This window comes from Macaca fascicularis, chromosome 8 (genome assembly GCF_037993035.2).
Source record: "Macaca fascicularis isolate 582-1 chromosome 8, T2T-MFA8v1.1".
Classification (NCBI taxonomy): Eukaryota; Metazoa; Chordata; class Mammalia; order Primates; family Cercopithecidae; genus Macaca; species Macaca fascicularis.
The window spans coordinates 1,931,288-1,950,125 of record NC_088382.1 but is presented as its reverse complement, the minus strand read 5'-3'; the positions used below and the strand labels follow the sequence as shown (position 1 = coordinate 1,950,125).

Below are 18,838 nucleotides of genomic sequence, written 5' to 3'. Positions count from 1 at the left end.
CCTCCCCCCACAGCCTCCGCCCCCCACAGCCTCCTCCCCCCACAGCCTGCTCCCCCAACTCAGACCTGCTGTGAGAAGTTTCTGTGTCCCTAGAACCTCCAGGCCACACAAAACATCCCAGCTCCCTGAAGCCCAGGGGTCCAGAGCCTGCCTTCTCTGTGCAATCTTCCAGCAGCGTCAGCCCACGTGGCGGGCAACTCCCCACGGGTGACTCACCTGGACCTCACGGGCATCATTTTCAGTGGTGGGGCTGGGCTGGGGCTTACTCTCCCCGCCCTGGGGCAGATGAGATGGACCCTGAGGGCAGAGAGCAGAAGACTCCACTTTCCAAACACTCTATCCCCAGCAGCATGAGCTCACACCTGCCCGGGCTGCAGGCCACTTTCCACACACTCTATCCCCAGCAGCATGAGCTCACACCTGCCCGGGCTGCAGGCCACTTTCCACACACTCTATCCCCAGCAGCATGAGCTCACACCTGCCCGGGCTGCAAGCCACTTTCCACACACTCTATCCCCAGCAGCATGAGCTCACACCTGCCCGGGCTGCAGGCCACTTTCCACACACTCTATCCCCAGCAGCATGAGCTCACACCTGCCCGGGCTGCAGGCCACCTTCCAAACACTCTATCCCCAGCAGCATGAGCTCACACCTGCCTGGGTTGCAGGCTTTGTTTCATGATTGCTGTCATTTTCCAATTTAAGCATCTTAATGAAAGATTTCATTGTGCATTTGGATTTGGATTGTGTCTTTTTTTTTGAGACGGAGTCTCGCTCTGTCGCCCAGGCTGGAGTGCAGTGGCGCAATCTAGGCTCACAGCAAGCTCCGCCTCCCGGGTTCACGCCATTCTCCTGCCTCAGCCTCCCGAGTAGCTGGGACTATAGGCGCTCGCCACCATGCCCGGCTAATTTTTTTATTTTTAGTAGAGACGGGGTTTCACCCTGTTAGCCAGGATAGTCTCGATCTCCTGACCTCGTGATCCACCCGCCTCGGCCTCCCAAAGTGCTGGGATTACAGGCGTGAGTCACCGCACCCAGCCTGGATTGTGGTTTTAAACAAAAAGATGATGCATTCAGTCAGAGAAGGAGCCCAGAGACACCGAGGCTGAAGGACCGTTTCATGCCGTGTGCGTCAGGCCGCAGCCCCGCCTTCCACAAGTGTTTACAGACAGCACAGCCACTGCGCTCCCTGACACTGTTCAGCATGATTGTGGGGACACACCCGCATCTGTGCTGCAGTCGTGCTGTTTGTGCCTTTCACCGTGTATCCCGGTCTGCAAAAGCAGCTCAGGGGAGCCCATCCAGGAGGAATGCAGGGTGGGAAGGACGCTGGCTGAAGACCCACGGACGTTCCACGGGCACCTTTCCACCGTCAGTGCTTCAGGACGGCGTGAGCACGCTAGTGTGAGCTGTCATGCTGACTCCGGCACAGGAGGAAGTCACCGTGACCTCGGGCCTCTACCTGGGAAGCAGCCGCAGGGCGGCAGGGCTGGAGCCTGTGCCGGGAGCCTGTCTGCATCTGCCCCAGCCCAGAACTTCCCAGCCACAGAGGCCCTCGACCTGCCTGTGCCCCCACGGCCTCCGCTGCACAGGGACGGCACCGACTCCCAGGGCTGCCGCGTGGCTTCAGAGATGCACCTGGGGCAGACACAGGCTCTGTGCCCGTGAAGTGCCCTGCTCTTCACTTACTGCTCAGCCCTGTCTGGCACTCGAGCCTCGAGCATCCTGGGCCCCCTGGTCGGTTTCCTATCGTCCACTCCTCCGGCCTCCAAGGCCCTGCAAAGGTGGGGGCGGCAGGCTGAACCACCCACATCCTGTGTCCACGCCACAGAATGCACGAGCGTGGGATGTCCCAGTGCCTTGCCAGACACAGGCCGGGGGCCATCAGCGCCCAGCACCCCCCGACCGAGCCGAGCTCAGCGTCGCGGCGGACCCGCCTGGCAAATGATGCCGGGGCCATTTCCTCTGTCCTCCCACCTGAGGGTGAAGTGGCCCCAAGCAGAGCCCAGGAGCCTGGGGCCGGGAGCCAGGTGCTGGGTGGCCAGTGTCCAAGGCTGCACGGCCTCTGGACATCCCACCCCGGACGCACCACGGGAGCCAGGAAACCCCTGCAGCCCTGGCATTCTGCGCCCGGTCGATTCACATCCATAAGGTTCCAACTCAAGAAATAAATCCATGAGGGAGAAACGTAAAAGGATGCAAAGTCTACAGCGGGAGTCCTTCTGGAACGTTATGGTTAACTCAACCAAACGCCACAGCAAGCCAAACACGCCAGCCCTTTCTACCCAATGTCTCCAGAGGCCTGTGAGGAGACAAAGGGGATGGACGGACGGACAGGCGGAGTGAAGGAGGGAGGAAAGAGCTTCTTCTCTAAGACTCGGGAGAACGCCGCTGTCCTGGGTTTGTGTTTTGTGACCACCTGGATTTGGCCTCAGAGCACAGCTGTGACCGAGTCTCAGGGCGCGTGGCACCCAGCAGCTCCTCTCCCCAGGGTCCTCCCTGGGCCCGTGTCTCCGCCTCCGCCACCTTCTCACCATCACGCTCTGCTCACCTCAGACTGAGACCGTCCCCATAGGACCTTCTCCCGCCGCCGCACGTTCCCAGAAGAGGGAAAAAAAGTGAAAAGAGAAGCAAATGCCTTCAGTTTCACAAGGGCTTTATAAAACGGTCAGTCACGAGCTCCTAACCGGGTCAGAATCAGCCCGTCCGGGCCCAGAGCACGTGTGCCCCTCTCTGCGCCACACACTGGGGAGGGGACGAGCAGCCCCGGACCCGCCGCCGCAGTGTCCACTCATCTGGCCAGAGCTGCCCGCGCCGTGAGAGTCCACCCCGATGGGCAAGGGGGGCGTCCAGACAGCTGCGTGCCCCAGGCCTCTGCAGTCGCTGCTGGCAGCCCAGCCCTGGTTACCCTTCCCCAGGGGGGCTGAAGATGCGTGTGTCCGCTTGTCTCCCCTTCTCTAGTGCCCCTAAGCAGAAGTGGTCATTGGGGGGCCCCCAGCAGCCCCGACACGGCTCCCCACCAACGCTGTGTGCCGTGCACTTGGGGAGGGGCCATCATCGCAGTGGAGGCTGAGGTGCAGGTGCCAGCCACAACTCCCTCCCAAGGAAGCAGCCCGGGGAGCTGGGGATGGGGTCAGCAGCCAGGAGGGCTTCCTAAAGAAGGCGGTGGGGCCAGGATCTGCGGGAAAGGAGGCTGCTCACCGGAAAGGGTTCCAGAAGCAAGCCGGGCTGGGCATGGGAGCAGCAGCGGCCTGGGGACCGCCTGGGGCCTGGCGTGGATCGGGGGCTGACTCGGGGCTAGGAAGAGACCAGAGAGCACGGCGGGCATCCCGGGGGGGGAATCCCATTGAGGGGCTCGAAGGCGGTAACGGCGCCAAGGAGGAGCGAGGGGCAGCCGTGAGGGCCATGGTTGGGGTGGACGTAGCAGCAGCGGCTGAAGACCCTGGACTGTAGCCTGCCTCTGTCTCTGACTCTCTCTGCCTCTGTCTCTGCCTCTGTCTCTGCCTCTGTCTCCGCCTCTGTCTCCGCCTCTGTCTCTGTCTCTGTCTCTGTCTCTGTCTCTGTGTCTCTGTCTCTGTCTCTGTCTCTGTGTCTCTGTCTCTGTGTCTCTGTCTCTGTCTCTGTCTCTGTGTCTCTGTCTCTGTGTCTCTGTCTCTGTGTCTCTGTCTCTCTCTGCCTCTGCCTCTGTCTCTGTCTCTCTGCCTCTGTCTCTGTCTCTGTCTCTCTGCCTCTGTCTCTGTGTCTCTCTGTCTCTGTGTCTCTGTCTCTGTGTCTCTGTCTCTGTCTCTGTGTCTCTGTCTCTGTCTCTCTGCCTCTGTCTCTGTCTCTCTCTGTCTCTGTGTCTCTGTCTCTGTCTCTGTGTCTCTGTCTCTGCCTCTGTCTCCGCCTCTGTCTCTGTGTCTCCGCCTCTGTCTCTGTGTCTCTGTCTCTGTCTCTCTGCCTCTGTCTCTGTCTCTCTCTGTCTCTGTGTCTCTGTCTCTGTGTCTCCGCCTCTGTCTCTGTGTCTCTGTCTCTGTCTCTCTGCCTCTGTCTCTGTCTCTCTCTGTCTCTGTCTCTGTGTCTCTGTCTCTGTCTCTGTGTCTCTGTCTCTGTGTCTCTGTCTCTGTGTCTCCGCCTCTGTCTCTGTGTCTCTGTCTCTGTCTCTCTCTGCCTCTGTCTCTGTCTCTCTGTCTCTGTCTCTGTGTCTCTGTCTCTGTGTCTCTGTCTCTGTCTCTGTGTCTCTGTCTCTGTGTCTCTGTCTCTGTGTCTCTGTCTCTGTCTCTGTCTCTCTCTGCCTCTGTCTCTGTCTCTGTCTCTCTGCCTCTGTCTCTGTCTCTCTCTGCCTCTGTCTCTGTCTCTCTCTGCCTCTGTCTCTGTGTCTCTCTGCCTCTGCCTGTCTCTGCCTCTGCCTGTCTCTGCCTCTGCCTGTCTCTGCCTCTGCCTGTCTCTCTGTCCACAGCAGGGCGGTTGCACATGACCCTCGACACAGCCTTGGGCACAACGCGCCCCCCGCCCCGCGACCCCTCCGGGCATCTGCGGACGCTCCGCCCCTCGGAGCCCTTGGGAGACTCGTGTGGAACACAGCGGTGACTTGACTGCAGCTGCCCCTCAGGCACCAGCAGAGCAGGGGCCACGGGACCCCCTGCGTGGACTAAACCACCCTCGACCATCGCCGCACCTCCAGCCCCACAGCCGGGAGGAAGCACCGCATTCCACAGACTCCTGTCCCCACACGCAGTCCTGGCCCGGCCCGGCCACAGGCTCGGGCACCACCCTCCCCTCCTCCCCGCTTGCTGGTTCCCACAGGCAGCTGCGGGAAGGGCGCCCGTCCAACTCCATCCGGCCATGCGCCATCCTCCAGGGCTCTCCTGACCCAGGGCCACAGCCCCATAGGACCCCATGGTGAGAAGGAGAAAAAGTCGCCTGTCATCGATATGAAAGTCAACACCCTGAAAAGTGACTCCGTCAGGAGCACCCTGTACAGGTGCCCAGGAGCAAGCAGTGCACGACCCACACAGCAGTACATGATCCGCAGCACAGGGCTCCGCAATCCCAGCAGCACGGAGCGGCCTTCACGTCCCAAGTTGGTCACCACTCACTGTGCATGGTCCCTCCACGGCTGCCACTGTCCCTCCACAGCCGTCACACCGTCCCTCCACAGCTGCCACTGTCCCTCCACAAATGTCACACTGTCCCTCCACAGCTGCCACTGTCCCTCTGCGGCCGTCACACCGTCCCTCCACAAATGTCACACCGTCCCTCCACAAATGTCACATTATCCCTCCACAAATGTCACACCGTCCCTCCACGGCTGCCACTGTCCCTCCGTGGCCATCACACCATCCCTCCACAAATGTCACACCGTCCCTCCATGGTTGCCACTGTCCCTCCACAAATGTCACACCGTCCCTCCACAGCTGCCACTGTCCCTCCACAAATGTCACACTGTCCCTCCACAGCTGCCACTGTCCCTCCACAAATGTCACACTGTCCCTCCACAGCTGCCACTGACCCTCCACAAATGTCACACTGTCCCTCCACAGCTGCCACTGTCCCTCCACGGCCGTCACACCGTCCCTCCACGGCTGCCACTGTCCCTCCATGGCCGTCACACCATCTCTCCACAAATGTCACACCGTCCCTCCACAAATGTCACACTGTCCCTCCACGGATGCCACTGTCCCTCTACAGCCGTCACACTGTCCCTCCACGGCTGCCACTGTCCCTCCACAAATGTCACACCGTCCCTCCACAGCTGCCACTGTCCCTCCACAGCCGTCACACTGTCCCTCCACGGCTGCCACTGTCCCTCCGTGGCTGTCACACCGTCCCTCCACAGATGTCACACTGTCCTTCCACAGCCACCACACACTGCCCCTCCATGGATGTCCATCACCCTGTCTGCTACAGCTGTCGCGTGGCCCCTCCGTGGCTCTCCCACACTGTCCCTCCATGGGTCTGGCCTGTGGCCTTTCCAGCCACTCTGACACGTGGAGCCTCCAAGGCTTCTTCCCACGTGGTTCTCCGCTGACCTGGTGTTCACCAGTCCCCTCTCGCCTTGGGCCCTCCAGCCCTGGCCGACCTGCTGTTCCCGGACGTGCTTGGGCGGCCGCCTCAGGGCCACACTGTCGCTGTTCCTCCCACTGCGAATGGGTTTCCGTGGACGTGGGCTCAACTCATCTCTCGGCTCCATTGGCATTTCAGGCAATAACCCCATTCTCTTGGCGCCTCGCCTGCCATGGCTCCCGTTCAATCGCAAATCCCTCCTCTCCGCACCTTGTAGCCCCGTGTATTATTTCTCCTTATTTCTCCACAGCTTTTCATCATGTTACTTTACTTTTTAAATCATCTTTCCTAAACACAAGGATGCCAGCCCCCCAGGGCAAGCACATGGCCTCTGAGGTCCACGCCCTGTCTTGGGGTGTGAGAGCACTTAGCACTTAGCACGGGGCAGTATTCACAAAACACGTCTCTTAATAGGCCATTTCCAGATTTGTTGGTGCTTGTCGTATGGCCACAGGTAGATTTTCCTCATGTGTAAAAGGTTGTTTCTTTTTATAGAATGTATATTTTAAGTACAAAAACTTGATTTGAAAACACATAAGCACAAAAGCGCACTAAATCTAAGCCAACAGAGAAAGGCCTCGAGGGACCAAGAAGGTGCTTGCAGGTTTTTGCACAGCCCCCAGAAGCTCCTGGCAGCCTGGATGCTGGACAGAAGCCACGCCCAGGAGCCAAGTGCCCACCAAGGACAGCTGCCTAAGCCCCACGGGAAATGAGCCGCCTGCCACGCATGCCTGCGGAATGCACTGGAAATCTCCCGGGATTACAGGTGCACGCACACGGCCTCCCTCCCTTGCCCTCGCCTGATACTCCTCTTGTCACCAGGAGTCCTTGCCCTCTGGGGCCGTCTGCTGCTGCAGACAGAACAGAGCAGGGAAGCGGCTCTTTATAGCAAGTGGGAGCTGCCTCCAAACTCCAGGCCTCTGACTGTTGGCAGAGATCACTTTGGAGCCTGCACACTGGAAAACATAACCTTCTCCTTCTTGCTACCACTACGCTATGACTCGCTCCCCAGATATTTTCATCAGCTGGCAAAAGGCTGCACCTTTCATTCCTTCCTATTAAATCATGGAGAAATGTGCATATCTAAACGCCGTTCCAGGAGCACGGTGCCTGCCACCGTCCCAGCAGCCTCCACGGGCCTCGCTGCGCGTTCTTCCCCCACGGAGCCTGGATTTGGGACCATGAGTGGAGCGCTGCACCGCTGTGCAGCCCTTGGCACCTGTGAGCGCTAGTTTAGACTTCTGCTGCAGCTGAAAAGTGACCTATTCTACGTAACACAGGACAAGAGCTTCCAAAGAAAGGATTCTCTTCAACCCTGCTCTGTGAGAAGTGCCTCTGCTGGCTGAGTGCACAGAGAATGGCCCACACAAATGACGTGAAGCCACGAAGCCGCGGCTTCCAGGGAGGCACAGACGGCAGCTGGACGTGGATCAGGGCCTCTCGTGTGGGCTGCTTCCCACGGACCTGCTGAGCCAAGCGCCTGAGCACAAAGCATGAGTCGACTTTCTTTTCCTTATCACTCCTGCAGCAAGCGGGCTGGCCAGGGTCAGGGGCTGGCTCCAGACCTCAGCGGACCTCAAGCGGGCCCGGCCCACACAGGGCAACCACCCACAGGCCCAGCCTTACAGCATCCCACTGGTCCAACGCCGCGGACCCAGCCAGCCTCAGACCTGCACGCACAATGAGGAGGACCCAGCACATTCCTTCTGTCGTAGCTCAGCGCTTCTCACACAAAACAGACCAAGCTTCTGAACCAGGAGTGTCATTAACGCTGGAGCTCCCTGGGTTGTGTCTACGCGGCCCACGCAGGTATCCTATCGGGACGACCCAGCTCAGGCCGGACGTGAGCTACTGTGGAGGCAGGGAGCGCTCAGCCTTGCCGGGATGGCTGCCGCCCCCGCAAGGTGTGCTGGAGGCCCCGCCGCCTGCTTCCTCTCCAACGCTCAAGGCCTTCCAGCCTCCGTCCGCTCAGATATGCACTGAATACCACGTTAGCTTATGTAATGCTCTTTGGACTCACTTTTCTCATGCTCCTTACAGAAAATCAGAAACTGCACTGAAATCACTGCTTTATTTTCCTTTCAGAAGAAAAAACAAATAAGCGAACAATAGAATAAAACAGTAAGTGTGCATGCCACCGTTTATCACAATGTAATTCCTTGGCCTTTCATGTGTAGTCCACTCTTAATCACCCACCTCAGTAAGAGAGGACAAAAGTTCAAAATTCACTTTGAACACTTTGAAGTTTTCCTTTGGTATTTATATTCCAAAGTAAATGTCCACACTGCTTTTCTACAACATAATGATAGTGACCACATCCAAGTGTAAGGGTCTGTCCCCCACAGCTGGACAAGCCACAGGCACAAAACGGAACAAAGACCATGACCTCAGCACGGAAGCAACCGATACGACTTGCAGGAGCCTGACTTGCCCTGACTCACCGCGTGCTGAAAAGGCTCAGCTGTCTGTAGTTGTCAGTGGAAACAGAGTGTTGAGGTATCAGAACCAATTCCTTCTGTTTTCTTCATTAAAGCCCCATGGTGAGTTCCCAGGGACGGACAGTCAGTAAGATACTGGAACCTGGAATGGCCAAACTGGTAACCAGCGCCTCTGCCAATGCTGATGTAGCCAGGCCTATTCTGCGCAGACAGCCACGCATCTCTGCACGCGCCTGTAACAACCTGCTTGCTTCCCCATCGCTCCCTCACAGCGGCCCCCGCACCAGTCGCAGCTCTGGACACTGTGTTTTACTTTACAAAGTTATTTCCCCTATCAGAAGGTGACCCACAGAAGAGAAAAACTTTGAACCCAAAACATTTTTATAACATTTTACATCTTTTTCACATCATTTAACAAAAATATGAAACATCAACAACCGCCAGATAGCACTTTCTACTGGCAGGCCTACTTGACTCCAACGATACAACAAAAAGCAGGAAATGGCAATGATGGAAGGACAGGAATCATCCAAGATTAAAAATGATCATTTTGACTGGGCACGCGGTGGCTCATGCCTGTAATCCCAGCACTTTGGGAGGCCGAGGCGGGTGGGTCACATGAGTTCGGGAGTTCAAGACCAGCCTGACCAACATGGCAAAACCCCATCTCTACTAAAAATACAAAAATTAGCCAGGCATGGTGGTGGGTGCCTATAATCCCAGCTACTCAGGAGGCTGAGGCAGGAGAATCGCTTGAACCTGGGAGGCAAAGACTGCAGCAAGCCGAGATCCCTCCACTGCACTCCAGCCTGGGCAGCAGAGCGAGACTCCATTAAAAAAGAAAAAATCATTTTGTGATCAAAATTTTGAAAACTCACAGAAAACAAACAAACAGAACCAAAACCAAATGTCCAAGCCTGGCAACTATGAACAGGACGAAGCAGAGTACGGTGGCAGACGTAGCAGAAGTGTGCGTGTGTCAAGGTGGGGGCTGGTGGCAGGGCACTCTCCCAGGGCTCCTTTGCCACACCTCTCCTTACAGGTAGCTCTGCCCCTCCCCAGATGAACCTGGGGCTGTGGCCCTGTCTGCAACCCAGGCAAGGCCCCCTCCTGGTTACCTGCCTCTGCTCTCCCCGCCTCTCAGACCCTTGACAGCCCCGGGCCTGGCCCACCCACTTCCACGGCAGAGCTCCCAGAATCTTCCAAAATTACACTCCCAGAAAGCCTGGTTAAGGGAGGGAGCTGAAATTCTCCCTCATGAACGACTAACAGCTATGCTTCCTTTCTGTCTTATTTCATGCCACTTATCTTTCTATCCAGGGAAACTATAAACAACGCACGCATGAAACACAGATTCTCTGAGCATCTCCAGATCCGAGCTGTTCTTTGTATGCTTCCTGCCACGCACTGTGCAGTAAAGAATGACCGGCCCTACACCAGCACTTTCTTACATCTCGCTATGACCGTTTTCACGTCGCTTACAGAATACAACTGTCATTAGCGCATTTCCAGCTTGCTCTAATTTACGCCAAACATACTTCGTTTAAGAAGCACTTCCCCAGACGATGCCTTCTAGCAACCTCGTAAGCACCCTCAAGTTCCGTGAGAAGCCTGGACCCACAGTGTCAGGGAAAAGCTTCCCCACCTCAACCCAGGTCTCTAACTCCACACCCTCCACACCCCCCAATGCCTCCATCTACAACTCACACACACACACACACGCACACACAAACGCGCACACACACGCACACACACTCGCGCACACACACGCAAACACATGCACACACACACAAACGCACGCACACACACACATACACAAACACGCGCGCACACACACACACTCGCACACACACACACGCACACAAACACATGCACACCCACACAAACGCACGCACACACACACACACTCGCGCACACACACGCAAACACATGCACACACACATGCACACACTCGCACACACACACGCACACAAACACATGCACACCCACACAAACGCACGCACACACACACATACACAAACACACACACACACACTCGCACACACACACGCACACAAACACATGCACACCCACACAAACGCACGCACACACACACATACACAAACACACGTGCGTGCACACACACACACACACTCGCACACAAACACATGCACACCCACACAAACGCACGCACAAACACACATACACAAATACACACACACACACACATGCACACAAGCACATACACACACCCCCACATGTACACACACAAACTGCAGAGGAAAGGCAGCACACCAAAGCACCCAGAAGACAAATGTGGTTACATCTGGAAGTCAAGCATCAACTTTTAAAAACATAAAAAGCTATTTTGAATAACTTTTAACTTTACTTCACCCCCAACTGTCTACAACTAATGAATTACAAATAGCACCTTATACAAAGGACTTTTCTTACTGCTGAGAAATCCGGAAGTCTTAACTGACTATGAAAATTTACAGCCTCCATAACTGCCGATGCTGGATGCTAAAGACAACAAATAGATGCTGTGCGCGACAGAGAGAAACAAAGCATATTTTTAAAAATACGCCACGTGTAAACCTCAGTCATCATCTCTTTTCTAATAAAAATTATTTTCTACAAAGCAGGTGTTCAAAACACATTATTAATCAGCAGCGGTGACACTGTTCCTCCTCGCAGCATTCCACCTATATAGCAGCAGTGAAATTGTTCCTCCTCGATTCCACCTATATGGAAATTAAGTCACTGCTGCACAGAATCTAGAATACAGACCAGCCCGTACTCAGGTTATGGTTAACCAGAGAAAAGAATTAAAACCCATCGCATCTTGAGTCAATGAGAATTTTTACCTCTAGCAAAAGTTAGTGACTGGAATCAGTATTAGACGGCAGCAAGTTCCTCCACCGCTGCCTGGGAACGTGACCTCCTGGCCACAGTCTGGAGGGTTACTCAGACTTCACCTTCAGTGCCCAGGGGCCCATGGAGGGGGAGTGGGACCAGGACAGGTGGGCAAGGTGCCTGCGGACCTAGGGCAGCTTTCCTCAGAATCTACCTTGGTTTCTTGGGCACCAGCAGGCTGTAGGGTGCAGGGGAACAGGTGGAACGTGGGGGGACAGCTGGTGTGCGGGGGACAGCTGGGGTGCAGGGTAAATAGGTGGGGTGTGGGGGAACAGGTGAGGTGCAGTGGGACAGGTGGGGTGCAAGGTGAACAGGTGGGGTATGACGGAACAGGTAGGGTGCAGGGGAACAGGTGGGATGCAGGGGAATAGGTGGGTATGGGGGATCAGGTGGGGTGCAGAGGGAACAGGTGGGGTATCTGGGATCAGGTGAGGTATGGGGGATCAGGTGGGGTATGGGGGATCAGGTGGGGTGGCAGGGAGACAGGCAGGATGAACAGGTGGGGTGCAGAGACAGGTGAGGTACAGGGAGACAGGTGGGGTGCAAGAATAGCTGGGGTATGGGGAACAGATGGGGTGCAGGATGAACAGGTGGGGTGCAGGGGGACAGGTGAGGTGCGGGGGGACAGGTGGGATGTGGGGGACAGGTGGGGTGCAGGTGGAAAGGTGGGGTACAGGGGGAACAGGTGGGGTGTGAGGGGACAGGTGGGGTGTGAGGGGGACAAGTGGGGTTCAGGGAGACAGGTGGGGTGTGGGGAGACAGGTGGGGTACAGGATAAACAGGTAGGGTGCAGGGGGACAGGTGGGGTTCAGGGGGACGGGGGGGTGTGGGGAGACAGGTGGGGTGCAGGATAAACAGGTAGGGTGCAGGGGGACAGGTGGGGTTCAGGGGGACAGGTGGGGTGTGGGGGGACAGGTGGGGTGCAGGATAAACAGGTAGGGTGCAGGGGGACAGGTGGGGTGCGGGGGGACAGCTGGGATGCGAGTAGCTGGTAGGGTGCAGAGTGAACAGGGGGTGCTGAAGGACAGGTGGGGTACACGGGGACAGGTGGGGTGCGGGGGAAAGACGCCGGCTTTCCTTACACCGGTCCTTCTCTCCATCCTGAGGTGGACCGCGTTCTTCTCCTTTACTGGAAAATCTAAGTTACTGCACGACCCCCAGGCGCAGCCCGCTCGACCCTCCGGCTCCTTCGACTCTCCGGCTCCTTCAGTCGATTGGGGTTCGCTCCTGACCCTGGGGCCGGGGGTCCCTGCTGCCAGTCCCTGCTCCCCCCGCCCAGGCCCGCGCCGTCATCCTGCGGGGCCGGGGGCGCCGCGGAAGGGGGAGCTGCTGGGGGGGGGTCTCGACCCCTTCCCTGAAACGTCTGCGCAGGGGGTCGGGGGCGCCGCCACCTCGGGGTGGGACCCAGCGTCTTCGGGGGAGCCGGGCAGAAGTGCAACTCTCCAAGGAAACCAGAAGCCCGCGAGGGGACCCACGGTCCGCGGGGCTCACACTCACCTCGGCGGCCAGGACGCGGCCTGCAGTCCCCTGCTGTCCCCCGGCGTCCCCCGCGTCCCCCGCGTCCCCCGCGTCCCCCACGACCCCTTCCGTCCCGGACCGCGCGCCCGCCGGCCACAGGGATGCGCCCGGCCCCGCCCGCCCGGACAGCCGGCTCCACCCACCGCGCTGTCATTGGCGGGCCCAGACCGTCCCGGGCGCCCATTGGCCGCGGCACCTGCCGGTTTCTCGGCAGCGCCCTGCCCTCGCGCCCGCGCATTCCTTCGAGGCCACGTGGCCGCCCGCGCCCCCTCCCGCGGCCCAACGCCCCGCCCGGGCTGCGCACGCGTGGGAGGGGGCGCGCGGCAGAGGCTCCAGCCCCCGGATCATCGCCTGCCCCGCGGACCCCGGGCCGCGCGCACTTGGGGAGGGGGCGCTGGGCAGACCCTGTGCCCTCCCCGCCCCCAGCATCCGGACCCTCCCCGCAAAGCCTGCTCCGGGTTCAGATCTGCCCCCCTTGGGGAGGGGGCTCCAGGCTGACCCTAACCCTCTCCCAGAGCATCGCCCCTCTCTGCCGACCCCCACGGGCTGAGCTCACTTGCAGGAGGGGACGCCGGGCAGACCCTCCCCCTCCCCCCAGAACATCGCCCCTCCCTGCGGACACCCCGAGGTGCGCCCACGCGAGGAGGGGGCGTCGGGACCCCACCCGACCCGCCCCTTGAGACCCAGTCCCTCAGTCCGCAGCTGGCCCTGCCCACAGGGCGTTCCGGGTCTTCCGCGCCAGCTGCCCTGGACCAGCCAAGCCTTGGGCGTTTGGAAATGCGATGACTTCAGCCACGTTTCCGAGGCAGTTTTTGAAGCTTGCTTCTTGCCAGGAAGCGCTCGTTTTTCCCGGGACCTTTACAGCGAATGAGTTATTGGAATTGTTTACTTTGAGCAATTATTTATCTTATACTTTTAAAAAGGAAACAAATTATCGTTATAATTACTATTAAAGAAAAAAAAAAACCAGAAACAAAGATATTTTTAACCAAAATAACTGAAGGATGTTATCTATTACCTGGTCAGCACATTTAACACGTGTGTTCTCAGATGCTAGATTTATTCCTATGCCTTGTCCTACCCAAATCTCCGAATCATAGAAGTAATTTTAAGTCAGTGTTTTAGAACTATCAGACTTCTTAGAGATTTCTAGTCCCTTTCACTTGTTTTAAAGAAGAAATACAAAGAGCTATTTGGGATGCTAAGTATCACGAAATCAATCTAAATATTAACTGCCCTTAGGGCTTGTGTGCTCAGGAATGTTATTTCCCTGAAAATGTTGGACTACATAAAAATCATAGCCAACATAGAAGGACTACAATGGTTGGAAAAAATAATCGTAGGTAAGGTGATATGTTTTCAATGTTTATTATTCACACTTGCTAATTTTATGAAATCAGACTGAGTTGTTTTTATGAATCAATTGAAAAACGTGTTTCCTCTCAGCCCCCTTAAGATTAGAAAACTTATTTTAGGTTTCTATTCCTAGGGTTCTTTGGGTACCTTCTTCAAAGGTCTTCTCCACAGACAATTAATGGTCTTGGTCAACAGAAGTAAAAAGGTCAACTGAATTAGTTCTTGTTTACCTAAATACGATGAGAAAATCCTGATACTTGTAATGTTTTCTAAAAAAGTAGACTAGAGATAAGAAGAAATAGTCCTGTGTATGGAATAAACAACTCATCATTTTCACCTGCCCTAAACTCAGGGCAGTCAGGGACACTGCGGAGTAGGGCCACAGGGCAATGCCTTCCAGGCAGGTTGGGCAGAAAATCCTCTGATTTGGAGCTCCAATAGGTCTGTCTGCTTTATTCAGGCGTTCCTCACAGATACATCCCTATTTTCGTAAGCCCGGATATGGAAGAGTTGGGATTTTCCATTGTGATTCCCTCTTTGACCCATGGGATATTTAGAAAAGTTAGGTTTACCTTTCAAATATTTGGGGACTTTCTGGTTTTCTTTTTATTATAACTAAAGTTTAATTCCACCGTGGCCTTAAAACATAATCTATTTTATTTTTATGGCTTAAGATTTTCAAACACTTGCTTCATGGCCCAGCATTGTCTATTTTGGTAAATGTTCTATGAGCACTTGCTAAGAACATGTTCTGGTTTCACTGATGTAATGTTCTGCAGATGTCAATTAGGTCATATTTGTTACTGATTTTTTTTATCTGCTGTTCTATTGGATACTGATAAGGGTGTATGAAAATCTTCGACTCTCCATAGTCTGTTCAGCATTGTACTGCAGCATCTAACAAGTGTTACAGGTTATAAAAACAAAAAGTATAAGGATTGAGGGAGGAAAAACTGATTATTTACAAACCATATGATTATATATGTTTAAAAACCCAAAATTATCTACAATTAAACTATTAGGATTAAAATAGAATTTAGGAATTTCAGATGGATCATAGACTTAAGTGTAAACATTATAAAGTTTCTAGGATAAAATATAAGAAAAGATCTTATGGATATTCAGGTAGGACACAAAATGGACCAACCATTTAAAAATGATTAAATGGCTCATCAAAATTTAATATTTCTACTCATCTCATGACATCATTAAGAAAATGAAAAGGCCACCACAGACTGGGAGAACGCAGGGGCAATGCACACATCCCACAAACGACTTGTCCTAATCCGTGGCCACAGACTGGGAGAACGCAGGGGCAATGCGTACATCCCACAAATGACTTGTTTTAATCCATGTTGTGTTGCTATAACAGAATACCTAGGAGTGGGTGATTTACAATGAACAGACGTGTATTTCTCACAGTTCTGGAGGCTGCGAAGTTCAAGATCAAGGAGCCACATCTGGCAAGACCCTTCTGGCTGCACCATCCCATGATGGAAGGTGGGAGGCGGAGGTGGGGAGGGAGGGTGCAAAACAGGCCAAACTTATCTTTTTTTTTTTTTGAGGCAGAGTCTCGCTCTGTCACCAGGCTGGAGTGCAGTGGCACGATCTCGGCTCACTGCAACCTCCGCCTCCCTGGTTCAAGTTATTCTCCTGCCTCAGCCTCCCGAGTAGCTGGGATTACAGGCACCTGCCACCACACCTGGCTAATTTTTGTATTTTTAGTAGAGACAGGGTTTCACCCAAACTCATTCTTTTATAAGGAACCCACCGCCTCAGTCATGGCATTTATCCATTCATGAGGGTCATGCCCCCATGACCCCGACACAACCTAGTAGGCACCTTCCAACACTGCTGCATTGGGGGTCAAGTTTCCAACACATGAACTGTGGGGAAAACGCGTTCAAACCATAGCGCTGGTAAACAGAGAACTCCTGCAAATGAACCATGACAAGACAAGTCTATTTCAAAATGGACAAAACAATATAACAATAACAAGTCTATTTCAAAATAAACAAAAGACGTAAATACTTCACCAAAGATGTACTGATAGCCAATAAGAACAGGAAACAGTGCTCAGTGTCATCCAAAGTAAACTCACGATGACATGCCCCCACCCTCATCCAAGCACAGCTGAAACTGAAGACCGACAAGGCAAGTGTAAAAATGGCCCCAGGAACCACTATCCGTGGCTGATGAGAGTGCAAATGACGCAGACACTCTAACTGGCCATTTCTCAGCAATCCCACTTTTAGATTTGCCCAAGGCAAGTGTAAACGTAAGTCCCTTAAAAGACTTTTACAGCCAGACATGGTGACTCACACCTGTAACCCCAGCACTTTAGCAGGCCAAGGTGGAGGATTGCTTGACCCCGGAGTCTGGCATGATGGCATCCACCTGCAGTCCCAGCTACTGGGGAAGCTGAAGTGGGAGGATCGCTGGAGGCTGTAATGAGTCATGTTCATACCACTGCACTCTAGCCTGGGTGGACAGAGCAAGACCCTGTCTCAAAAAAAAAAAAAAAATGACGTTTACAAGAATTCTTTCTTCACAACAGTTCAAATGCTTCAAAACTGGAAACAACCCAAATTCCATCAACAGGTGAACGCATAAAGTATGGTATCTTCATAGAATAATAGAATACTATTCAGTAATAAAAAGGAAGAAACGGATATGCTCGATAACAGATGAATCTTCGAAACATGAAAACAAGAGACCAAAGGGCACATACAGTGTGATTCAATTTTTATGAAATTCAAGAATGTGCCAAACCAACCTGTGATAACAGGAGTGAGAACAGCGGTTACTTCTGGGGGGATCGTCTCGGAAAAGACAAAGGAACTCTGGGGAGTGATGAAAATGGTGACTACATCTTGATTTGATTTGCAGACACATGGATGTGTTTGCTTTGTTAGTGGAATCAAGCTGGACACAACAGTAAGGTACTTCATGGGATATACACTGTGGCCTCAATGCATCCCCCTTGATGATTGAAAGTTCGTCAGTGATGTGATCGCAGTTAGAGGTGGGGCCTTTAGAGGCTAGTGGGTCATGAGGGATGGGCTTAGTCCCCTTGTAGAAGTGCCAGGGGGCTGGTCACCCCTCCTACCAGTGAGGACACAGTGCTCAAGCTGCTGTCGTGCAAGCAGAGACCAGGCTCTCCCCAGACACTGAACCTGCCAGCATGTTGATCTTGGACTTCCCCACCTCCAGAACTGTGAGAAATAAATTTCTGTTGAAGAAATAAATGACCCCGTCGCTGGTGTTTTGTTACAGTAGCAGGAACAAATTAAGTTACGTATCAATAAAAAGGGGTTCTAAAAGCTGGGTTCCTTTTAAAAAATAATGATTCCCTTTATTAACAGAATATAAAATATCCCTTGATTAACTGCAAGCTAAATTAAGTGCAAGGCCTATGCAGAGCGTAGGGGTAATCTATACCCTAGCTGGGGCATTCAGAAAGGAAAAAAATGGCAAAGGCAGCCTGCCGGGTTCTAGGCCTCACCGCTACTCCAGACATCTTCACGCCCCACGCGGACTGGGTGTGTGAGGTCAGCCCTAGCAGGGCCTAAAGGCCTGGGCTTTATCATCAAATAGGCCCAGGGCTTCTGCCTCTTCTGCCACTATATGGATGAACATGGGCTAGTCATTTGATGTCCTGGGCCTCAGGCTCCTCACTGAAAACAAGAGCAATAGCTGCTACTTAGGCAGCGTGAAGACTCCACACTTCAGTGTGCAGAGACCAGTGTCAGGGCACCTGACCCCATGGACATCTAGGGGGAGCCTGAGGCACTGTTCAAAGATGGAAGCTTGTATCCTCCCCTGGGCACAGTTCCTGGGTTCACATCCCAGGCACTTCCCTCACCAGCTCTGCCATCTGCATTGCTGTGCCTCAGTTTCCTGTAAAGAATTGGGAGGACATTTGCACCCACTGTGCGTGTCAGTTTTATATGTCACCTTGACCAGGTGACCGTCCCCAGTAATTCATTCCACATGGGTCCAGGTGTGGCTGTGGAGGTGTTTTGTTGGTGTGCGAAAGGCCCATCACAGTGGACTTTAAATGAGGGAGATTATCTTAGACAATCCGGGTGGGCCTGACTCAGCACTCAAAAGGCTTTCCGGAGAAGAAATTCCGCTGTGGGCAGTAGCTTCAGCTCTGCCCCAGGTCCAGCCTGCCCTTCCCACGGCCGGCCTGCCTGGACCTCGCTCCCAGGCCCCCATTGCGGTGCCGGATCCAGGCTCTAAATCTCTCCAGGTGTGCCTCCTGCTGGCTGAAGCTTGGCTGAGGCCACTTGTAGGATCGCGCCATTGAAAGCGAGACCCCGAGCCCGGGGATGGCGAACATCCCTGGACGTGAGACCTCAGACAAGTCCCTAACCGTGCTTAGCCTGCTGTCTCGCGGATACAGGGTTAGTCACCAGTCCCTGGCCCTGGAGCGGCCGTGAAGATGAAGGCAGCCTGGGCGCACGAGGCACTCCGCCTGGCCCACAGCACACGTGGGGCCGACCTCAGGCTGCAGTCACGGGGCTGCTCAGGGCACACGAGGTGCTCCGCCTGGCCCACAGCACACATGGGGCAGACCTCAGG

General features: G+C 54.6%; 1 protein-coding gene across 21 annotated transcripts in view; it reads right to left on the bottom strand.

The window, feature by feature from the left end:
* The window catches only part of ARHGEF10 (Rho guanine nucleotide exchange factor 10), a 148,211-nt gene extending 134,503 nt beyond the window's left edge, over positions 1 to 13,708 (bottom strand). For 16 of the 21 annotated variants that reach the window (XR_012416996.1, XM_045397795.2, XM_045397797.2 and 13 more), the window contains exon 1: positions 12,875 to 13,708. Coding sequence is in view for 15 of the 21 variants with exons in the window: in XM_045397795.2 (XP_045253730.2) it covers positions 12,875 to 13,133 (259 nt within the window). In the remaining 6 variants the exon portion in view is untranslated. The remainder of the gene's footprint in view (positions 1 to 12,874) is intronic. The other 5 variants (XM_045397802.2, XM_074000197.1, XM_074000200.1 and 2 more) reach the window with 1 other exon arrangement.
* Positions 13,709 to 18,838: the final 5,130 nt, after the last annotated feature.